This window comes from Zootoca vivipara, chromosome 5, assembly GCF_963506605.1.
Source record: "Zootoca vivipara chromosome 5, rZooViv1.1, whole genome shotgun sequence".
In the NCBI taxonomy this organism is placed as follows: Eukaryota; Metazoa; Chordata; class Lepidosauria; order Squamata; family Lacertidae; genus Zootoca; species Zootoca vivipara.
Window position 1 is genome coordinate 64,459,667 of NC_083280.1, and position 21,235 is coordinate 64,480,901.

The following is a 21,235-nucleotide window of genomic DNA, read 5'->3' on the forward strand; positions in this document are numbered from 1 at the left end:
TTAAGAAGAGTTCAGTACACCACCCATGAAGTAGCAGAACACTGCAGGGGCCTTGAATGGTTTCTCTCATCCTGACAGCAGCATCCCCCACTCCCCTCTGAAAATGACAGGTAGGCAAGTTGTACTGCCTCCCCATGCACCCAGCACATCTCCCCATGCACCCAGCACCAGGGCCCTCATGAGACCTTCCCAGAACCTGCTAAACAAAGCGGGAGATATTTAAGCCCTCTGTTTACCAGCCTCTGGGAAGACCCTGCAAGGCTCCTGAGATCTTGCGTGGGGGGCAAGGCCCACTCAGCACGGCGGCTTTGGACAGATACGAGATGCGGGGGTCCTGTTCCAGGGGCATTCCTGATTTTATGTGATTTTGCCTTTGCACACAGATCCCCAGAGCCTATCCCCCATGTAAGCTGTGTGCTTACTGTATTTCTGCTGGTTTAATATTATTTTATGTGTGTGTGTGTATGTAGAGAGAGAGAAAGTATGCTCATATATTTTAATTGTTTACTGCGTTTATTCTCACTAAGCTGTCCTAGGCAACATGTTTTTGAGGGGAGAAAATCAACAGCTAACATGACCCAATTCATTTATAATAAAAATTACGGGTAACACTTACCTGAGCCCATTTTTTGTTACTATTCTGCATCTGAATAGTTGTAATACAAGTAAAGAGCTTCTCCGATGTGATGTCTTCAGGTAGCTTTGTTAGAAACTGTGCTATATGAATGAAGTCCATCTGCAAGAGGATATCTTCATACAGCCGAAGAATTCCTAATCCAGTTCTGAACAAAAACTCTTCTCCGTCTCTACAAAAGACATCCCAGACGCGACAGGCCAGATCAAGGGGTAGTGACTTGCTGTACAGGGTGAAGATCCTGGGGGGTGGGTTTTTTTATTTTTGGAAATCAGAAGTATCAGGAACATGAGGACAAAGTACATGCCATCAATTTTGTGCAGTGAACTCTGAGCTCCTTCACTGTCAGTGGTATTTTATTTAGAAGTCCATTAATACTTTGGATCTGGGGAAGACACACCGATAGGTATCCCACTCACACAAGCTGACTCTGCAAAATTTCACTGATCTTCCCCCTCCCAATCCACTGCAGCCCCCCATACCAGGCTTTTCCTGGCTGAGGGAGCATGGTACAAGAAGCTGCAAGAGAAAAGGAGGGGTGGGAAAGCTATACTGCATGAGCAGGCATTCACTCGCGCAAGTTTGTTTAGACACCGACAATCACAGCTAGATGGGAATTATGTTCCCAACTTGCCCCAACAACTGCTCACCACCCCCACCCCCACAGAATGGAGGAATTTCTAGAGCGCGCCCATTATCTGTATTATCAAACTTTAGCTGCAAGTTTATCCATTTAACATGGAAAGCAAAACAGAACCTATTCAACCAATCTTCCAACTTACCAGTCTATCAAGTATATGTCAGGGGTAAGTTTGTAGGATTTAAAATGATGAAACAATTTGGGGAGGTTTTCCTCAAAAAATACTTCAAATGCTGCAAAGTACTTCAGCATCTGTAAAGAAAAAGAGAGAAAAAAACTAATAAAAGTCTGGTTCGGGGGACACCCACCCACGGGGTGCCATAAATAATGAAGCCTTCAAGGAAGCTATACCCTTGTCTACAGGACATATTCTGCTGGTTTTAGTGAAGAAAGTGCAGGTGTCTCATTTAAATAGTAAAACTTCCAGTGCAGTTGCTATGACAGCTGTAGTACAGTATCTGTACTTCTCCAGCAACAAATTTAGCCAACTACACTTACAACAGAAAAATGAGTTAGTCTGTCTCTTTTTCACTGCTATCTTTCCATCCTGGCAAAGCAAGAAATTGGCTGCAGGGTAGTCATTAGCCCATTGTTTCAAGAAAATGAATTATAGGAGAGGAAGCTACAAGAACCGAATTCTGAAAAGGGATGGTCAATTTTAACAAAAGAAATAGTTGCCGATTTAATTCGAGACACTAGTGGCAAGTATGAATGGAAAGCACTGTTCTTTAGGAAAGTAGAAATTCTGCTGGGTGTAGACTGACACCCATTTCCTGCCTGTTAAAAAGATTCTAGTAGTCAAAAAATGGTTTAAGTGAAATAGTAACAGAGACATTGGAAATTGTATATACCATGCTGTGATCCACGCGGAAAAAGGCCAACTGGCATGGCTTGTTCAGGAGGTTTGCAAAGGCAATGAACGCATCTGCCTCTTCCAGATTGAGAATAAGGACTGCAGCAATGAAAGACATTCCCTGGACCTTCAAAAAACAAAAGCAGTGAAAGTGCATTAAGTAAACAGTCTCATTTTTATATTAAGGTAGGGCTCTATAAGCTACAGTATTAGTAAAGGCTAGAAATCAACCAAATTTATTTACAGTTGTGACAAAAAAACAGGACAACTTGTTACAGAAATGCTAAATTCAGTACTTAATGAGCACATTTGCCAGTTATCATTCAAATGTTCAAAGCAGTTAAATGAATAGGGCAACTCAGACCTGCTTCAATCATTGAAGTTTCCACTCATAGATGTATGGGTGGAGTCTACAGCATCCTGGGGTAAGGCTGCTAATGTATTTTTATAGCTTCAGTAGGAAGAATTGGCAGGTGGTTACCAGACAAATATAAGGTGGTAAAGCCAACACATGAATAATCTACATTCAGGGATTTTCTCCCCTTGCTTTTCTAGGGGCTAATGCCATAGGGAAGGAACATCTATAGTAGAATTTGTAAGCTAAGTCCCAATCACATGTCAACAGGATTTACAGACCCATCTCTGCAGGCTACAGTTGAGCCATTACCTCTAGACCAGGGCTTGGAAACATTTTCCGCTCCAGGACAGATTCTTAGCTTCCCCACCCACAACAGGCTACATCACTATGTCAGGTAACAGCAAAGGGGCTTGTCATCAGCACCAAACAGCTAACCGGTACCAGAAGAGAGCTCTGCTTTGTCCATTTGCTGGTGCAGTTTGACTCCAAACCACATCTGCAAACAGACATTCATTCTCTGTGTACCAGCAAAGCTGTCCACACAGCTGGTCAGTAGAGGGAAAACATCCCTTTGCTGACACAGTTTGAATTTAAACCACAATTGTAAACATACAACTTCAAAGCACCAATCAGCTGAGTGATGCTATCAACAATACCTCCTTGTCAAAGAGATACTGGAAGTGTACTTCAAGCTCCTTCCTTCGCTGCGACACCACATCTGATGTCAGGTGTGGGGGCAGGTGGGTGTGTATTGAGGAACATGGTCCTGTGAGCCAGAGTAGGACCCCTGCCAGATCCAATTAGGCTCATTGGCTGGTGGTATCCCACCACTCCTCTAAATGCAACAGAGCAATTCAATTAGCTATCAAACTATCACCCATACATGCATTCCCATGCAGGATTTGAAATATAAGCAATGGATTATTGAAAGAATTAATGGAATCAGGTTTAGATAATAAAAACATGTGTTTTAAAACAGCTAATAAAAAGGAGTAATAAAATAAACATCAGGAAAGGAGGGATAGGAAGTCAAAAAGAAGTTATGTATGTACGTACATACGTACGTATGCATGTATTAAAAAAACTATCATAAGTGTTTTGAAGTATCTATGGAGACGTGTGTGTGTGTTAGCGCACGTACACACACGTGCGTGCAAATATGAAAGAGAGACCCACCTCTTCTACTGGTGCTACACAGTGAGATAGTTTACTCAGCGAAAACTATTCCTTTAAATGTCAAGCTAATATTTATATGAAACGTCATTATAATGCGAAGAACGGCAATGTTGTAAGGATACTTACATATCCTACATCTGGTCTGTAACATGTATATGCTCCCAGGACACTGTGCAAAAGATCATGATAAGGGCCACCCTGAAGTGAAAACAATGGAAAAACTATAAGTATATGTTAACATTTATTTTGTTTTTCTAGATATGTTTTGAATTCAGAAGACTATTTCCACTGGATCACAATATGTTCAATCTATACAAAGTTAGACATGGCCAGAATCTTGGCTATATATGTGTGACAGCAGCACTGAAACTCCTACACATACATTTGTTCCTGACTGCATGGAACTGTAACAGCTCTAAAAAGCTAAAAAAAACCACCTCCACCCATTACCTATGAACACATGTGCGAGCGAGCGCACATTTTCTCCATTCTATTGTACTACCTCCAAGCAAACAAGGGACAGTGAGCGAAAGAATGTCAACACTTAGGAATGCTGGCAGTCACCCCTGAGTGTGAACTTGGTTAGTAGTATCCCAGTTCCAAACTGTACAGACAAAGTGCATTGTTTTCTCCTAATGTTCTCTGGACTATACGTACTGCCAAGAGCTGTTTCAGTGCTGACAAAATGTTAACTCTGAATTCACAGTTGTGACCCAGCAAGCGTTTTTAGATGCGGAGAAAGCCTTGCATACAATGAATTGTGTATTTTATTCCACCACTATCACCCTGTCCCAGATTGTGAAAAAGTAATTTTAGACAGATTCTTGGTCGTTAATACTTTATTCCTCCTCCTCTTTTTAGTGGAGACATTAGGTCAGAGGTCACCGACATGCTGCCCACTGATACACTGTGCCCACCTGTACCTCCTACAGTACCCACGAAGTGTATCAGTAACTATCCCCTCAAATATCCACGAGACACTGTTTGGTCTTCCTGCTCAGTTCCTGCTTGCACTGACTCAGCTTCCCCTAAACTGAACACACTCCCTTAAACATGTCTGCATTTCCCTGGATGCCAGGATTTGACACCTACCCTCTCATCTGTTCTGAATAGAGATACAAACAGTTTCTCATTGTAAGCAACTGCAGCAGTGGTTGATATTTGCACACACACCCCGCCCCACTGATGAGGTGGCTGATTGGGGTGGGGGGGTATGACAGCACCACATTGGGGGGGCCTGTCCTTTCTTCTGTGCTTTTAAATGTGGCAGCCATTATGCCAAACTCCAGATAGAAGCCACTGCAGCTCAGAAAGGTTGGTGACGCTGCATTAGGTTATCATATAAATGAATATTACAGAAACTTTTTGCAATTTAGTAGTAGCAGGGTGAGGTTAACTAAACAAAACAGAAAGCCTCACACCTGAACGTTCATTATTTCCTCCTTTAGTACCTCATATATCAGAGCTGAAAATTCACTTTCAGGTTTGTAGGCTGTTCATTTAGGAATGCAAATTGGTTACGCAAACAAAGAAGGGAAACTATCCAGACACAAAGTTTCAGGTGATGCTTGAGCAAGGCAAACTAACTCTGCAATAGACAGCTCTCTGGGGTTTTTTATTCTGTCTAGTTAGAATGCACTTTCGGTTTCACCAGGAACAAAAGAGGAAGACCACTCAAAACTCTTGAGTAAACAGCTCCTATTTTAACTCTGGGGATTAAAAGCTTCTTTGGGTCAAGGGACCTGCTGTTTTGCTTGTTACACTGTAAAAGCATACACAGAGATGGAACTATATAAACAACTGTGTATAAGGACTTCTTCTTACATGGCATTATAGACTGGAATGCCAATACTGTACCAAAATTCCAAGTCCACAAATGTTAAGAGGGGCAGGCACTGTCGTTTTTCTATTAAAACATATGCAGAGGTCTGACATATACTTGAAAAGGGGGGCGGGTGAGTATATTTTTCTCTTATACTACACCATTCATTTAGTTATTTGAAATACTATCAAACAGCCCTCTGAAATCTGTTTTGTAAGATGCCATTTTTTTCATGTTTTTTAAAAGCCAAACACTTAACACTTGCAGATTTGTACGCTTGTCTTTCTGCCAGAGTATTGTTATTTGAACAGCCGTGGTACAGTACTGGCTTACCTTCCCAGTTGGCAGTGGTGAGCAAGCATAAACTCTAGCTGACCAGGTGATCTTTTGTTTGCATTATGCCGCACCCCCCAGAAACAATGGCTTAAGTCCTGTAAGACCTCCTATGTTTGCTCAGTGAATGAAGGCAACGAGGTTTGCAAGCTGCTTTTACATTCTATTGCTTTAGTTGGACACATCAATCAATCTCTCCCCAAACCCCAGCACTCGCCAGCCTAGAAAATGGATTTCAGCTTGCTTACTATAGCTGCTTTGCTCCCTCCTGCACTCCACCCTGGCAAGCACGTAAGGAAAGTCAAAGATCTAACTATTCGACTGCAGGGAAACAGATGCATAGACAGAACATTTGTTAACCTCGTCACGTAAAACACTCCCTCTAAGTATCATGCCAAGAAGATGAAGTTATAGAGTTTATACCTAAAACCCAAGTGCCTTTTCAAATTATTTTTGAGTCACACTACTATTAATGTAGCATCGAATTATTCAGCTGCATGAATCCATGGCAAAAAAATTCTATTAAAAACCCCCACAACCTTTCATTGACAGATTTTTTTTTAAAAAAGAAAATCTGCCACAGCTGGGAAAATGACCTCATGTTTAACATGTTTGTATGTGAACAAAGTCAAAAACATTTTACCTTCTGAAAAATATAGAGGGATGGAAATGTGCGGGATATATCCAATTTTATTAGCTCCAAACTAGCCTCCCGATCAGCAACTGATACTCCAGCATCTACAGAGATTAAAGCATGCAGATTTATATATATGTATATGTCTGTAGAGTTATTTATACAGTAACGTAAGACTATGGCCATCTTCTACATAGTCTGACTATTACTTCCAATCAGAAATTAAGAAAATACTAACTTAATTTACAGAAAGCAGGAAAAGGTGTAGAGAACAGGACAACTATTTCATTCAACTATCATTTTAACCTATGGGTTGTGCAAAAATAATTTTTAAAAGGTTTTAAGAGGTGATTTAAAAATAGTTTAACTCAACCGGGCAAGGATGTATTGCCACAGTCCTCCCATTTTGTCCCCTCACCTCCATTTCGTCTCAGAATTTCTATACTATAGTTGGCAAGGGCTTGGCAACCCAGGGCAAGGATGTCAGACTATCTGGACTGGGCACTACCCTCTATTGACCTGGGGAAAAGACTTCCTAGCCCTAAACGTCCAGGAGCTATAGACCTCTTGGACTCGCCAAGTCAAAAGCAACTGCATCCTAATTTAAATTTGGACAATACCCTGCTACTCATTAAACTGGCAATACAAAGATCATCATGCCCTTTTGATACAATGGAACCACACCATTCATTCCCTGTTTCAGAAAATAGCCAAAGCATATCCACCCTTTTTGTTCCTCTGGAAAACACCTTTCAGCAGACTTCCTGTTTCAATTTTACAAAACTAATTGTTTTTAGAATTCTGGGGAAAGGACATCTCCTGAGAGCAGCCCTGCAAGCAGACACAGTGTCCAACTCATTCTGGGAAGGTAAAAGCTTTACTGTGCAGTAAAAGCTCTATTGTGTCCTGTATTTTTACTTTACTCCACCAAGGATCATTCTCACCAGTCCTTCCTCTGTGATAGGGAAAAAACCTCACTTTCAGTAGTTCTCTTCCTCCCTTTCTGCCTGTTTTTTTTTTACTTGCTGCTTCTTCCTCTCCCTCATCCTTGCTCTGCCTCTACCCTCTCCCTTCAACTAGAACACAGTTGTGCAATTTGGGCTTGTGGTCACTTGTCTTATTCTTCTCCCTTCTCATTAGCCTTCAGCACTTGACTTGTGATTTGGGCATCATCATCATTTATTATCATCATTTAAAACTCCCTTTTTCAGGGTTACATCCTGAAGTCTCAGTTGTTTCCCACTCCTTATGGAGTGTTCCACTATTCAGGCCAAAGACCTACGCTTGTGCTCCTGTTTATTTTGCAAGCATGGTAGATTTTAGGCCAGCTCTTCCAGGCTGACAGCAGCCTGCTCTCCAGCACAAAGAGCTGGGGCCCATAGAGCAAACATATAGAGGGATGGAAATGTGCGGGATATATCAAATTTTATTAGCTCCAAACAATACTATATTCCCTCGTCCATCTATTGTTCCTGAAGGGGTTATTCCCCAAACATGAAATCAGGTTTCAGACCTCTTTAGAGACATACTGTACTTCCAAGCAAGTGTGCTAAGATATCATCACATCATAAATTTATATTGGAAAAGGGCTTCTCCCCTCACCCCTCTAATTTTGTACTGCTCATAAGGTTGGATCACAACTGGCCAGACTTACTCTGAACTGATATTGCCAGTTCTGTTTGTTAAATTGGTATCCTCCCCACAAACCTACAAATGCAGTTGTTAGTTGATGATAACATTAGCTTTCTATGTGCTAGTATGAAACGTTTGATCTTACAATGAATGATATAGTCCAAAGAAGACTGTGCTACATTTCTGAATGTGTCACTTGGCTAATCATGTGCATTCTACTTAGAAGAGTATAAAAGCAGCAACAGGTATCATGGTAACCTACCTTCTGCATCATTCTCAGCACCCATCTCCCCAAAACTCTTCCATCGTTCCTTGGCTCTAGATAAGAAGATTTCATAGAGTTCTGCAAAACAGACAGCAAAATGGAGCCAAAGGGCAAATTTACAGATAAGAACTTTATCTTTAGCTTGAGACATGAACAAGCCTTTTGGCTGCCTATATAGCCCCCGTTGTACACACAAACAAACCACTAGGTACTCCATTAACAAAATTTAACCAACTTCAAACCATGGCTTCATATTCCAGAACTGTTGAACATACATTCCTACTTAACATTAACCAGGAAAAAATTGTTAATGGAAGCTCATGTAAAAGGGCTTCATGCTCAGCTAAAATGCTCCTTGGTGTATCTGGGTATTAATCCAAGAGGTGATTGTCCAGACAGGTACACAGAGATCTAGGCATGCTCCATACAAAGATTTGTGAACTCTTAGAATCTTTACGTTGTTCCAGTTCTTAAACCAGCTATATTGATCTTTCTTGAAAGAGATGAAACTGAAACATGCTAAAATCTACTAACCAAGTGATCTCTTCCTAAAAAGAGTGAATCTTCTTGCATATTAAAAACAGTCTCTTGAACTAAAATATTTAGTCAAGTCCTGTTATTTAAAGGCTGTCCCCCCCCCCCAAAAAAAACCTATTAACAAGCTCTAGCTTTTTGAAAAGTATTTGACTGCAAGAAAAAGTTGTCTCTTTCATTATCATCTTTAAATGGCTTCAATTTAAAACACGTATTGGGAGACCATGCCAGTTTACCTTTCCTGTGCGAAGCAAAATAGATACATTTGTGAAATTCTGTGGCATAAATTAATCTCTTCTAAAAGCAACTTCTTTCTGCATCAATAAAAGCTATTGCAAACTTAGTGGAAGAAATGTTGGGTTATTTCTTGAGACCACCACCCTTCTGAGATAAGAGTTTGCATGTTTATAACACATACCAGGAGTAATATTCAGTTCATTTCCTACAGCAAGACTCCACACCTTCCCACGAACACTTGGTGGTAACCCTTGCCACCACAATTCTCGAACTCTCCTTGTAGAACGCCTTAAAAAGGAGAAGATGGGTTTTTTGTTTTGTTTTGTTAAGTACAGGTAATTTAGCTGCCATTCCTGGCATTTCCAGGTTGCCCCAGAAGCAAAGAACATCAGCAAGCTTTGGAAAGACAGTGTTTTCCCTTATGGAAGCCGGGTCACCTGAGAGGGCTACTGATACAGCTTTATCCCATTTAAGCCAACAGTGCCTTATGGTTTCTCCTAGATGCCACACCCAAGGAAACCCCCTGCCCCTGGAAGACTGCAACTTCGCACAGAGTGAGAATTTAGGCAAATTGCTAATGACAACAATTTATTAAAGAGATTACTGACTAGAAAAAGTAATTCTAGACCAGGGGTCAGCAAACTTTTTCAGCAGGGGGCCGGTCCACTGTCCCTCAGACCTTGTGGGGGGCCGGACTATATTTTGAAAAAAAATATGAACAAATTCCTATGCCCCACAAATAACCCAGAGATGCATTTTAAATAAAAGGACACATTCTACTCATGTAAAAACATGCTGATTCCTGGATCCCGCGGGCCGGATTTAGAAGGCGATTGGGCCGCATCCAGCCCCCGGGCCTTAGTTTGGGGAACCCTGTTCTAGACTATCATGAGCCCAAATACATGTTTGAGAACAGAAAGAAAAACATTCAAGGCTTTTGAGGGATATAAAAGCCTTGAAGCTTATATTTAATGCATTTTCATCCTGCTCCTCAGTCAAAAGGGCTTCCGTGGCAGCTAAAAAGTATCAGTAATAAGGCTCCTGATGTTACAAAGTCATCTATACTTACATGCTCTCCCAATTAGGCAGTATTTCATTGACCCAAATCACCATAGCGCTAGCTATGTTCTCCTCTTGCTTGAAGCGTTCTTTCATTATTTTCTTCCTTCTATGTGCGTCCTTAATTTCTATTAAATCCAGAATAGTCAGTAATTTTAATTTTAAAATGTAATTTTAAAATCAACATTTAAAAATTTATCAAGATAGAAAATGTTCTGGGGGTTACATTCTCCAGATTAAGTCACCTGCCAATTTTCTTGCATATCGGCGGTGTTGAGATTAGCTCTCGACAGAAATATGAATCTCCCAATACTGTCATTTCCCCATTTCCTCTTCCAAGTTTGCAAGACATAGTGGATGTCTGCAATTGTGTATATCTAGTAAGAGGAAGTAGGGCTGTACACTGACTAAGAAATGTCTCATATAATGTTTGAATAAGCTATTCTAGAGGAGCTTCATAAGAAAGCACTTGCTGCATGAACCATGACAAGCCAAGTTCGGACAGGTGTTATTGGATGACTAATTAAATCTCAGAAAACGGAGAGAGTTGTGTAATAGTGGGTTCTAAGGGAAATCAGAGAGAGCCAGTAGTTTGGAGCAGAGGCAAAATTACTGATTCCAAGTAGAATGACTGGAGTAACAAAGATTTTTATTTTTTAAGTAAGAGATTACATTTCCAACTCCAACATTTACCCCCCCCAAAAAAATAATAATCCACCTTCTCAAATACAATCAGTATATAGAGGCAAAGATGAAACACAACAGCAAGTCAGTTGTTTTAGTCTCCAATCCTGTATTTTCCTGTATCACGTTAGAATTTGTGATATTTATAGAATCGTAGAGTTGGAAGGGACCCCAAGGGTCATCTAGTTCAACCCTTGCAATGCAGGAAGCTCATGGAAATCTGCCTTGCTTTCAGGACTGTTTCAAATGTTACTGGTTTTTGTACACAGGTATGAGTGACCTCTACAATTTCTCCAAACCCAATTAATCCAGAGGGGTTCACTGAAACCCTGGTGTTGCTACTGCCTGCTTGGGACAGGGAGAATAGGAGGGGTAGGTCTTCCAAGTACCCACCACAATACAAGGCTGGGGGGTTGTGTTTGGCAAGGTAGGTCATGAGGTCTACAGATTTGATGTTAAGAAGTGTCTATACCACACTATACACCTTTATACTTTCCCTTACGTAAAGAATCCAATTCATGTAAGGAAAAAAAAGCAATTTTATTTGACAGGCTGTTAAAACAAATTGTTGACTGCACTGACCAGCTGACATAAAAAGCAAGTTGCCTTTGAGAAAATATTTTAATTGACGCTGGAGTGCTAATCTATTGCTATCATGGGTAAGCACTTGCAAGAGTGTAATAACGTTATGCACAAACATTAATAAACACGCAGAGTGTTATGGTTTCAACACCGGCACGAGCTCTGAGGGGTAGATAAGCAAATATGTCCTTTGTAAGGTCAAGGCCTAAAGTCTTTTAACTTGCACACAGTCTTGGTGCAGGATAACGACAGGATTTAGGCTGAAGATAGAATCCACTAAATGCCATCTGCTGAAATGCTGAAGTTGAAAAGGCAGTGATCACCTGCATTTCCATATACACTAACTGCACTGAATACCAGTTCAACAGTGTAATATAAACAAATGGCACATATCTAAATTGTGACCCTCTTTAGTGGAACATAAGCTACCAGGCCACTGCTTTGGCTTTTTCTGCCATGTTAAGCTGCAGAGGTGAGTGTAACAGTGAAATAGATGTGTTGTGTGTGTTAGAGAGAAATATCTAGCTGTGCGTGCTGTGTGTGTACACCCACAAAGCATTAATGAGTGTCTGTCTTCAGAATCCCAAGTACAAAGTAATGTATGGAAGTAATGTGAAAGTTTTAGTTCCACACAGAGTGTGCTAAAGTGTTATAATTGCAGCTATACTTTGAAGGACGAATTAACTTCATTTTAAGACTGTACCTCTGTGTTAAAAGAAAGAAAGAAGAGTTTTCTTTTAGTCCAGGATAATTTGCATTCTATTTTTTTATATTCCCACATTTTTGTTTTTAGAAAATAGCATTATGAGCAGTAAGACTAGCCATACCTCTCTTTTTTGCTTCTGCCACCATTTCATCATATTCTTGTCTGTGACGTAAAGCCTCTTCTACAGATTTTGCAGGAAGGTTCCTGGGGGGGGGGGGGAACGTAAGCAAAGGTAAGGCTAGATGAATCAAATTAAAGAGTTCTGTTTTATTTCATTTCTGATACAAGGGAATAAATTATTCCACTCTGCTTCCTCCCAACAGGACCTTCCCTTCTGAGCCTGCAAGATACCATAATTACCTTACTGAAGGAAAGATTTATGCCCAATATCTCAGGAGGCAGGCAGACTATAAATAAGGGAAAAGGTAAGACTGACCCACATTATACAATATTTATAGTACAAACCTTCATCGTTTGTTTCCGGGCATAATTCAAGTTGCTGGGATGGATCTAGGAAGTCATTTACAACTTGGGGCAAGGATATCTGAAGGGCTACCTGAATGAACATTTCTGTGCACCACAAAAAACCATATGATCTTCAGGAGGAGGTAGGCAAATCCTTCCAGGCATAACTTTGGTCATAACATGAAACTTGATACTCTGCTTTCAAAAGAACTCGTAGCAACTTACGATGGTCGATCCTCCAAAATAAGAGCAGTAGTTGAAAGTGGCTCAAATTCAAAGTGTCTACGTCTTGTCGCTTGGGGTGCAGGTTTACATGTTTTTCCTGTTCGTGCTTCATACTCCTAAACAAGATTGAATGATATTATTTTAGTTTATCCATAGATGGGACAAATGGCAACAATTTAAGCTTCTATCAATGAAGCTATGAGTTGCCTAGATAACAACAACTTCAGAGTCAGGTGAATATTGCTAGCAGTCATGAACAGTATCAGCTTGAGACTCAGGACAGAGTGAAAGGCGCTGCATCTAGTAATTGTGTTGTAACCAACACAAGCTAAAAGAGTAAATGTTCTGCAAATTACAGCTTGTGGAAAATCCATATAAAAGGCGGAAGCAAGGCAAGAGAAATAATCTGCTACTTATTGGAAGTTACTGGTCCCACTCTGATGTAACCTAGTGATAAACAATGGTTTACCGTTATGATTTGAAGTTCACAAGTTTCAACTAACCATAGTTAAGTTTGTCCTGATTTAGACATAACACTTAACTGTGTTTAGTCTAAAACAGAAGTAAGTGCATTTGAACTACAGTCATACCTCGGTTTATGTATGCCTCGGTTTGAGTATTTTCAGTTTAAGTACTCTGTGGACCTGTCTGGAACGGATAAATCCAATTTCCATTACGTTCAATGGGAAAGTTCGCTTCAGGTTAAGTACGGACTTCTGGAACCAATTACACTCATACCTTGGGTTAAGTACGCTTCAGTTAAAGTACTCCACGGACCGTCTGGAATGGATTAATCCACTTTCCATTACTTTCAATGGGAAAGTTCGCTTCAGGTTAAGTACGCTTCAGGTTAAGTACAGACTTCTGGAACCAATTGTGTTTGTAAACCGAGGTACCACTGTACTCTTCCCAATCACACAGGAAGGACAGAAGGGGGATGGTAAAGTCCACAAGCACAAGGCTTGCTATGGGCTCATTCCTGTAATGATAAACCATGTCTGAACGAAGCCACTGTCTTTACTATCTCAGTTGCCAGGAATATGGTAATCTGAATGTATACCACCACCCTGCTATCAGATAAAAATGTTGATCAACTTAGGTGTGATATAGCAGCTGTATTATACAGAAAATAATTATAAAGCATTTTTCTTCCTCACCTACACACACCCTTGCTGATTGTATTTAAAAGTGAGGTGAAACATTAATTGTGGCCAAACCATAGTCTAAAAGGTTTGTATCAAAGAACTGTACCCACAGTGGTTTTGAAGTAACGACTACACTAGAGGTTTGGCCACTCTTTAGTATAAAGGAGATCAGGGCAAAATACTGCCATATATTGAATCACGTCCCCGTCCCCGTCCCCCCAAAAATATCTCAAATATACTGCTAAATTTCACAGACCTAGCCCATTTCAAAACATAAAAAGCAACAAATCAGTTGAACTGAAAAAAATATGCTGTTCTAAATAACTGGATTTGCAGCAGCTACAGAGGTAAAAATTATATGCACAAAGAAGTACAAGCAAGTACACTAATTTCCTCATGAAAACTTTATCTTCGCCTTTAAAATGCATGACTAGAAACTAAGAAGAGCCCTCCTGGATCAGATCAAAGGTCATTTCGTCCAGCATCTGTTCTGACTGTGGCCAACCAGATAAAGCTCCTTAATTAATTTGATACACTTAAAATGTAAAAAAAAAAAAAGCCACCCCCCAAACCCTCAACTATTCAGAAATCCCTTCTACCAAAATATCGATACTATATGAGGGCCTAACAGAGTATGATCTTTCATAACATAATACTGTAAAAGCTTGGTGCCACGTTTTAAAAGGAGTTTGGCTATTTTGGACACCGTTTGCTAGCATTCAGAATCGGAGCAAGGCACAGGAGGCTTGTGGCTTTGCTTTTTCAAGCATGTTGGTTGTAGAACAAGAATACCACTTCATTTAAAGCATCCAATCATGGCAAGTTACTGTGGCATCAAATTCATCAGTTATGGTTTGGTCAGACAGGGTTGTATGGACTGCAGCACTTATTTGGCATCAACCCACAGCATTATTATTGCATTAGAGAATGCTGCTGGGACAGTTACAGCATAAATGAAAAGGCCACAGCATTTACATTACCATGTTTTTGGCACTACGTTAAATCCATTTATGGCAACTGCACAGATGATTTTTTTTAGCCTAACATAAATATTCAGAAATATAATTTACATATTTCAAACGTACCAAATATCCTAATCTCAATTACTTGGGATGAAATGACTCACTAGAATCAGCAAGATTCAATTCTGCCAAACATGGCTGGCGTTACCAGACACTACCCATAGTATTTCCAAGCTTGTCTTCACAACTACAAGGGCTAGAAGACTTCAACAGACCCACTATTGGGAGCTACAGTCCTCCAGACATGGGAAAGGTAACTGACCTTTGGATGTTTTCAGCAGGTCAAATTAAGAGGCTGTGAAAAGCATCTATTCAGAGAATGTTAGAAGCAATCAATACATTTTTATAAGTTATGCAATGGAGTGCAAAAAAGATAAATGCTGTGCCAGTGAACACATAAAAGTATAGATAGATGCTTGCCAGGCTTATTAGTCAGTTAGGGCTGTGTATACTTTATGCTGTTAAAAGGTTTGTGCCAAGATAATGCAAGATCTGCACCCTGCATAAATTCTGTTTGCTCACTCTGCTTAAATGTCTGCTAATCGTAGATAGTGGCAGGAAACTCTTCAGTACAATAAAGCTTCACCCTGTGACCATTAAAAGCCTTGCCCTAGAAACCCTACCCTGCCTCATCTGTTTTGGTTGTTGTTGTTTTAATTTTTACCAGGCACTACCCACAATATTTCCAAGTTTCTCTTTCCAGCCACAAAGACTAGAAATTATCAAGCTACTGAATTCTGGACCCAATACCAGTTTCTGTGCCCGCACAATGCAAACACCAGCTACACTCAGCCTTTGCTAAAGCACTTTTAGATAGGCTAGCTGAGACAGGTACCTCCTGCACACAGCAATTTCTTGACAATTGCTACTGTCTGTAAGACAGAAAATCAATTAAGAATGCCATTTTGGACACAAGTTTCCTTGTGCCAGTACTGAATGCATAAAGGGCAAGGAAGGGACGCAAGACTCTGAACACTTAACTCCTTGTTTATTTTGTGATGTGACAAACTGAAAGCAAGCTTGTTTGAATGCTTTGCCATTTGAGCAATAGTGTGCATTTCTGACTGTGTAAAATTTAAGTTAACACTGTTGCCCTGTGACTTGTTATTGGCTATAAACACCAGCCAAGGAGATATCAAATATGTTCATGAACCTCAACTGCCTGCGTAGCAATCATTTCGAGACAGTACTTTATGTGCATGAATCAAAAGTAAAAAATAAAATAACTATGTTCCTAACATTGAGTTTCTGGATTGCCAATTGACAAACCTTATTTGACATAATGTGAGGTATGGAAGGAATATCAGATAGATGAAATGCAGTGTCTCTTATGAAGATAACCATGCATGGCAAGAAACTGACTATACCTACCGTATGCCTTCCTTAGGGGAGCTTTTTCCAACCTGGTGGCCTCTAGAGACTTGGACTATAATAGTTCCATCATTCCTGACTTCGGTCATGCTGGTGGGAACTGATGGGAGTTGTGGCCCAACATATCTGGAGTGCCCCAGTTATTAACCATATCAGACTATTATGACAGCTCCAAAAATATGTAATGCATCGGTTTAAAGCATATCAATCACATGTTATATGTTTTCAGGGAGAAACACTAGTGTAACAGTGTAATCATTGCATAATGCGTGATGCTGCCCCAAATGTTCAGGTGAGAAGCATGTAACAGCATCCTAAGCAGCATTCCCGAACCTGGTGCCCTCCATATATTTTGAATTAAAGCTCCCATCAGTCCCAGCTTGAATGACCACTGGTGGGCACCAGGTTGGGGAAGCCTGATCTTAAAGCGCCCCAACTCCAATAATATTTTACTGGGTTGGGAATTTTTCTTCATTAGAACTTTAAACATCTGATAGTTCTATAAATATTCCCTGCTCCATCGCTTTTTCCTCTTGTGCTATGTCTATTAAATCATAACCTTTCAGGCAGCAACTCTCTTTAAAAAAAAGTGTGTGCTTTGTAAGCCTGATAAAATACTATTCCTGGCCCTTGCACTGAAGAAAAAAATAGATTCCTAGATACCCAGTCAACTGAACAGAGTTCTCCAACTCTGTCTAGTCTCTTGATAATTCCGACCATCCCCCCAATAAATTGAACCAGGATAATCTATAAATGGAGGTCCCAAGATAACTGAGGGAAGCAAAGAAGAAAACCCTTTGTCATAGTGTTGTGAAAGTGTATTTTAGAGTCTATCTCTGGTAGGGGCACCATGTCACTCACCCCCCCCTTTGCTGCAAGTAGCATCATTCTCTGGGATATGAAACAAAGACTGTGTTCAAATGAAGTGCAGAACCCACTACATGTTATATTCAACAAACTGAAACCCAAGTACTTCATTGTTCTTGACAAGTCTACCTTGCCACAAACAAAAAAGAACTCCAAACCTAAGGATTAGCTTGTTGTTGTTGTTCCAAGGTGGGTTACAATAATAAAAGCACAATGTTTTAAAACAGTTTAAAACAACTTAAAATTACAGAATAAGCTGGGTCCTAAAAATACATCAAATGCCAAAAGCCAGTGTATAGAGAGGTGCAGCGTTTTAAGTTCAGGAATTTGCATCAGAGAGAGGAGTTGTTGATACATTCTAGCAAAAGCAACTCGGAAGATATTAAAAAGCAAGCCTTATAAAGAGGTTTAAAGCAATTTGAAAAAGCATAGAGTGTGAATGGCAGCAGATATGGCAACAGACATACAATTACCCCAAGAAAGGGAAATTGGAGAGAATGAAAGATGAGAAAGCAGAGTCAGCCTATCAGCATTTCCCACTCTCTCTAAAGAAAACAGTATCATTTCCAGTGCTACAGATGATCAAGTTCCAATAGATTCAAGTGTCAGGATTCACAAGGCACCGCAACTCAATGCCATCCTGCCTCCCGCCCCCGCCCCCACAGCAACAAAACAAACAGAGGAGGGGGAAAGGGTGTTCCATTTTTTTAGGGTTAACATTTGCGCTTTTTTTTTAACCCTTAAGGTCTTAAGCAAATAATAATAATAATAATTCAAAGAAAGGCACTCAAATATTTTAAAGGCAGAAAAGCACCAAGATAAACAGGAAGAAAAGGGGGGAAAGGGACTAGCTCCAGCAATCTGAGCTCTCTTACATCTGCCAAAATATTCTTTTATTCTCTCAGCATGTGTCCAATTATGTTACTAACAGATGGGGATCCTGACACTTTGATGTAGTAGTGTATTTGACGAAGAGGAGAAAATAGGACTCCTATCTGACATGACCCCATTCAAATGCCAATATTCTTACTGCAGGCTGTTCCCTATTCAAAGCTACTAACAAATGAATACAGTAGTTAGAAACTAGGGGATTAAATGGTTGAAAGAGGAAATAACATCTAAATGACTCATTAGTCAAGATGGCCTGAAAATCGGCTTTTCAAATACATACTACTTTAGACTGGGTTGGGATTAAGGTTCAAGATACTAAGAGAATTTAGTTTAACATGTTAATAAGCAGTGATCTACAAGCACCCTGAGTTTTGAGTGAACAAGAGAACAGAGGGGTACACATTTTTTAAGTAGATCACACCCCCAATTTAGATGGCGTATTCATTATTTAATCATTTATCTAGAAAAGCACCAAGGCTTGTTGCTCATAGATAATAGTGGCAGAACAGAGAGAATAGCTGGCCTTAATACAATGGAAAAGTATTGCTCCGTGGATAAGAGCTTACTATGATTACAGCTAGTCAAGAAAAAAAACGAGTCCTTTGCTTTAAACGAAGTTCTCCTCGGACTATAATATAGCTGCAGCCTTTGCCAAGCTCAACTCTGGCATATTTTCCCTTCTCCAGTCCACTTGGAATGGCAACCTTTAACATTGGAAACTGTGAGAATTATTTAATTTCACTATACAGCCAGACGTCAGTGAAGTTGCTGAAAACATTTGTAGACTATTGCTTAAAAATTACTGAAAGCCACATGCTAAGTGAACAAGAATGAATATTTCATTCAACTGCAACAATTAATATGGATACATTTTCAAATGAAACAAACAAAACAAAGAAATTCATATCAAATTTGCAAACCGTGAACAAGGGAAATGAGTAAAACTTGCTTTTCAATAATGGTATTCAGTGACTTGATGAGTTAGTACTGTTAACTCATGCTACAATTATGTGATATGCCATCTAATTCAATGATTGCTAAAAAGATCCCATGCATGGCATATAATGTGATAGAAAAATATTAAATTTCATACCCCTGTGTTTAATAGATTGAGTGTAGATACTGATGCAACACTGCCAGAACTTTCATCCTAATGAGAAAAACAGAAGTAAATCCTTAGAGAAACAATTGACAACCATTAATATACAGCAACATGCATGCAAACTTTATGTTCTTTTTTACAGTTTGTATGGACCACCAGTGCGTACTGCTTTTTCAAGCCTGCTCATGTTCAATTCCAATGCAGACTGAGATTGAGGCACTGGACAGATTTAGGACATATACCCATACTCTATATTAAAAGCTAAATTTCAAAGCTTCTATCAGAAAACCACCGAAACTTTAAGGCACAGATTGTATAATATGTAAAGACGGCAAAAATAATAATCTATTACGGCCTTCATAACTATGTCATGCCCTAGCCAGCAGTCTTCAGATCTTCTCAATTAGAAAGTCCCGCTCTAAAAGGTTAACATTTGTGGAAACATACATTTGGCTTCTCTCTGGTATTTTTGATAATATTATCTGTAAATTCTACTAGTTTTAAATCTTTTTGGGGAGATGCATATGCTTTAGATAGCTAAAATGAATGGCCCCATGAGGACTAAGCAGGGAAGAAACTCGACAGGAAATTATCTGCATGTTTAAATCCAGATCTATCTTAGCATTCATTTCTGTTTATGAAGCATTTGGCACAGCAGTAAAGATGCATCAAGGGACCAATGTCCTAAACTAGCAGAGCAATTCAAACCTCCTTTGGGCCAGGCTGGCAGGGGCTGGATTGGACAAATGCACCTCCACCGAAATCAAACCCCTCCCAACAGTGCTGCTGGTCTTTTACCAGCCTTCCACTGGCCACTGCCTCTGGAGTGAAAGCAGTAGAGCTCCCCTTCCCAGGAGTGGGGAAAGGGCTGGCCTGGCCAGGATAAATTGCCATATTTTCCCATGTATAAGATGAGGTTTTTATATTAAAATTAATTCTTAAAAATTGAGAGTTGTCTTATACATGGATAGTGCAGAGGGGGATGTACAATTGGTGGCCACAAGCAGTGGGTTGCAATCAGCGAGCGGGTGGGGGATTGGATGGTGCAGCAAGGCCTGCTGGCGATTGGCGGCGGCTGGCAGTGAGCGGGCAGACGATCGGTGGCTTCGTAGAGGCGTTTGTTTGGCAGAGACAGTCAGGCGAGTCCCAAAAAATAGGGGGTCGTGTTATAGACGGAAAAATACGGTAGATCCCAAGAGCCATCCCTGCTGATGCCACATAGTGGCCTTGGGACCCATTTGGGCCTGATCACTGCTCCAGCTCCAGACTGGCACAGCAATCTGCCTGCTCGCCCCCATGCACAGCACAGCTGCAGGTGCAGTGGTGGTCTTGCCACTCCATAAAACCTGTTCGTGCCGGGGAGGGGTTTAGATTGCTCCCTATGTAACTAGCACAAAAACAGACTGCGTCACACCTGAAGCAGTACTGAAAAGGCTGTACAAATTGACTAATATTACATCATCATGTATCAGGAGGGGCAGAAACAGGGGCTACTGAGAATAGGATGTAAACCCTGCCAAACTAATAGCAATGTGACCAAACATATACTTCAAACCTAGAGAGGTTCCCCATGCCAGAGAAAGCAAATGATTTCGGTATGAACACTGGTTGGGAAATCAACTAGCAGCCTTCCAGGGCCCAGCAAATTTCTCTCCAGTTCCATTTGTCCTTGGGAGATCTAGTGACAGATCAGCCACCCACTATGGCAATATTATTCCAGAAAGTCTATGAACATGGGATAGGTAGTTTAACTAAGATACCAGGAATCTTGATAGCAAAAGCTCACGCACCAAGCACGCCAAGTTATCTATGAATCTTTTTCCATAACCTTGGAAGCACCTCTCTGATGGGATAAACATTTCCCCACATTGTGTCAGCGTAGTAGTAGGTTCTATTAGCAAGCAAGGAACTTTGTTAACTGGTTTAACATACTTAGTTGCTGGTTTTAACATACTTTCGCTGATCTTGCGGGCAATAAACCATGCTCACTTATAGGTA

The 21,235-nt window shown here is 40.3% G+C and overlaps 1 protein-coding gene across 3 annotated transcripts in view; it reads right to left on the reverse strand.

The window, feature by feature from the left end:
* The window catches only part of TBC1D12 (TBC1 domain family member 12), a 46,079-nt gene that overhangs the window by 2,254 nt on the left and 22,590 nt on the right, over positions 1-21,235 (reverse strand). For 2 of the 3 annotated variants that reach the window (XM_035137804.2, XM_060274864.1), the window contains exons 3-13: positions 19,229-19,285; positions 12,840-12,955; positions 12,271-12,353; positions 10,188-10,305; positions 9,300-9,406; positions 8,345-8,425; positions 6,460-6,554; positions 3,788-3,859; positions 2,126-2,254; positions 1,417-1,526; positions 617-875 (exon numbers count right to left, since the gene is read on the reverse strand). In XM_035137804.2, the coding sequence (XP_034993695.1) occupies positions 617-875; positions 1,417-1,526; positions 2,126-2,254; positions 3,788-3,859; positions 6,460-6,554; positions 8,345-8,425; positions 9,300-9,406; positions 10,188-10,305; positions 12,271-12,353; positions 12,840-12,955; positions 19,229-19,285 (1,227 nt within the window). The remainder of the gene's footprint in view (positions 1-616; positions 876-1,416; positions 1,527-2,125; positions 2,255-3,787; positions 3,860-6,459; positions 6,555-8,344; positions 8,426-9,299; positions 9,407-10,187; positions 10,306-12,270; positions 12,354-12,839; positions 12,956-19,228; positions 19,286-21,235) is intronic. The other variant, XM_035137805.2, reaches the window with a different exon arrangement.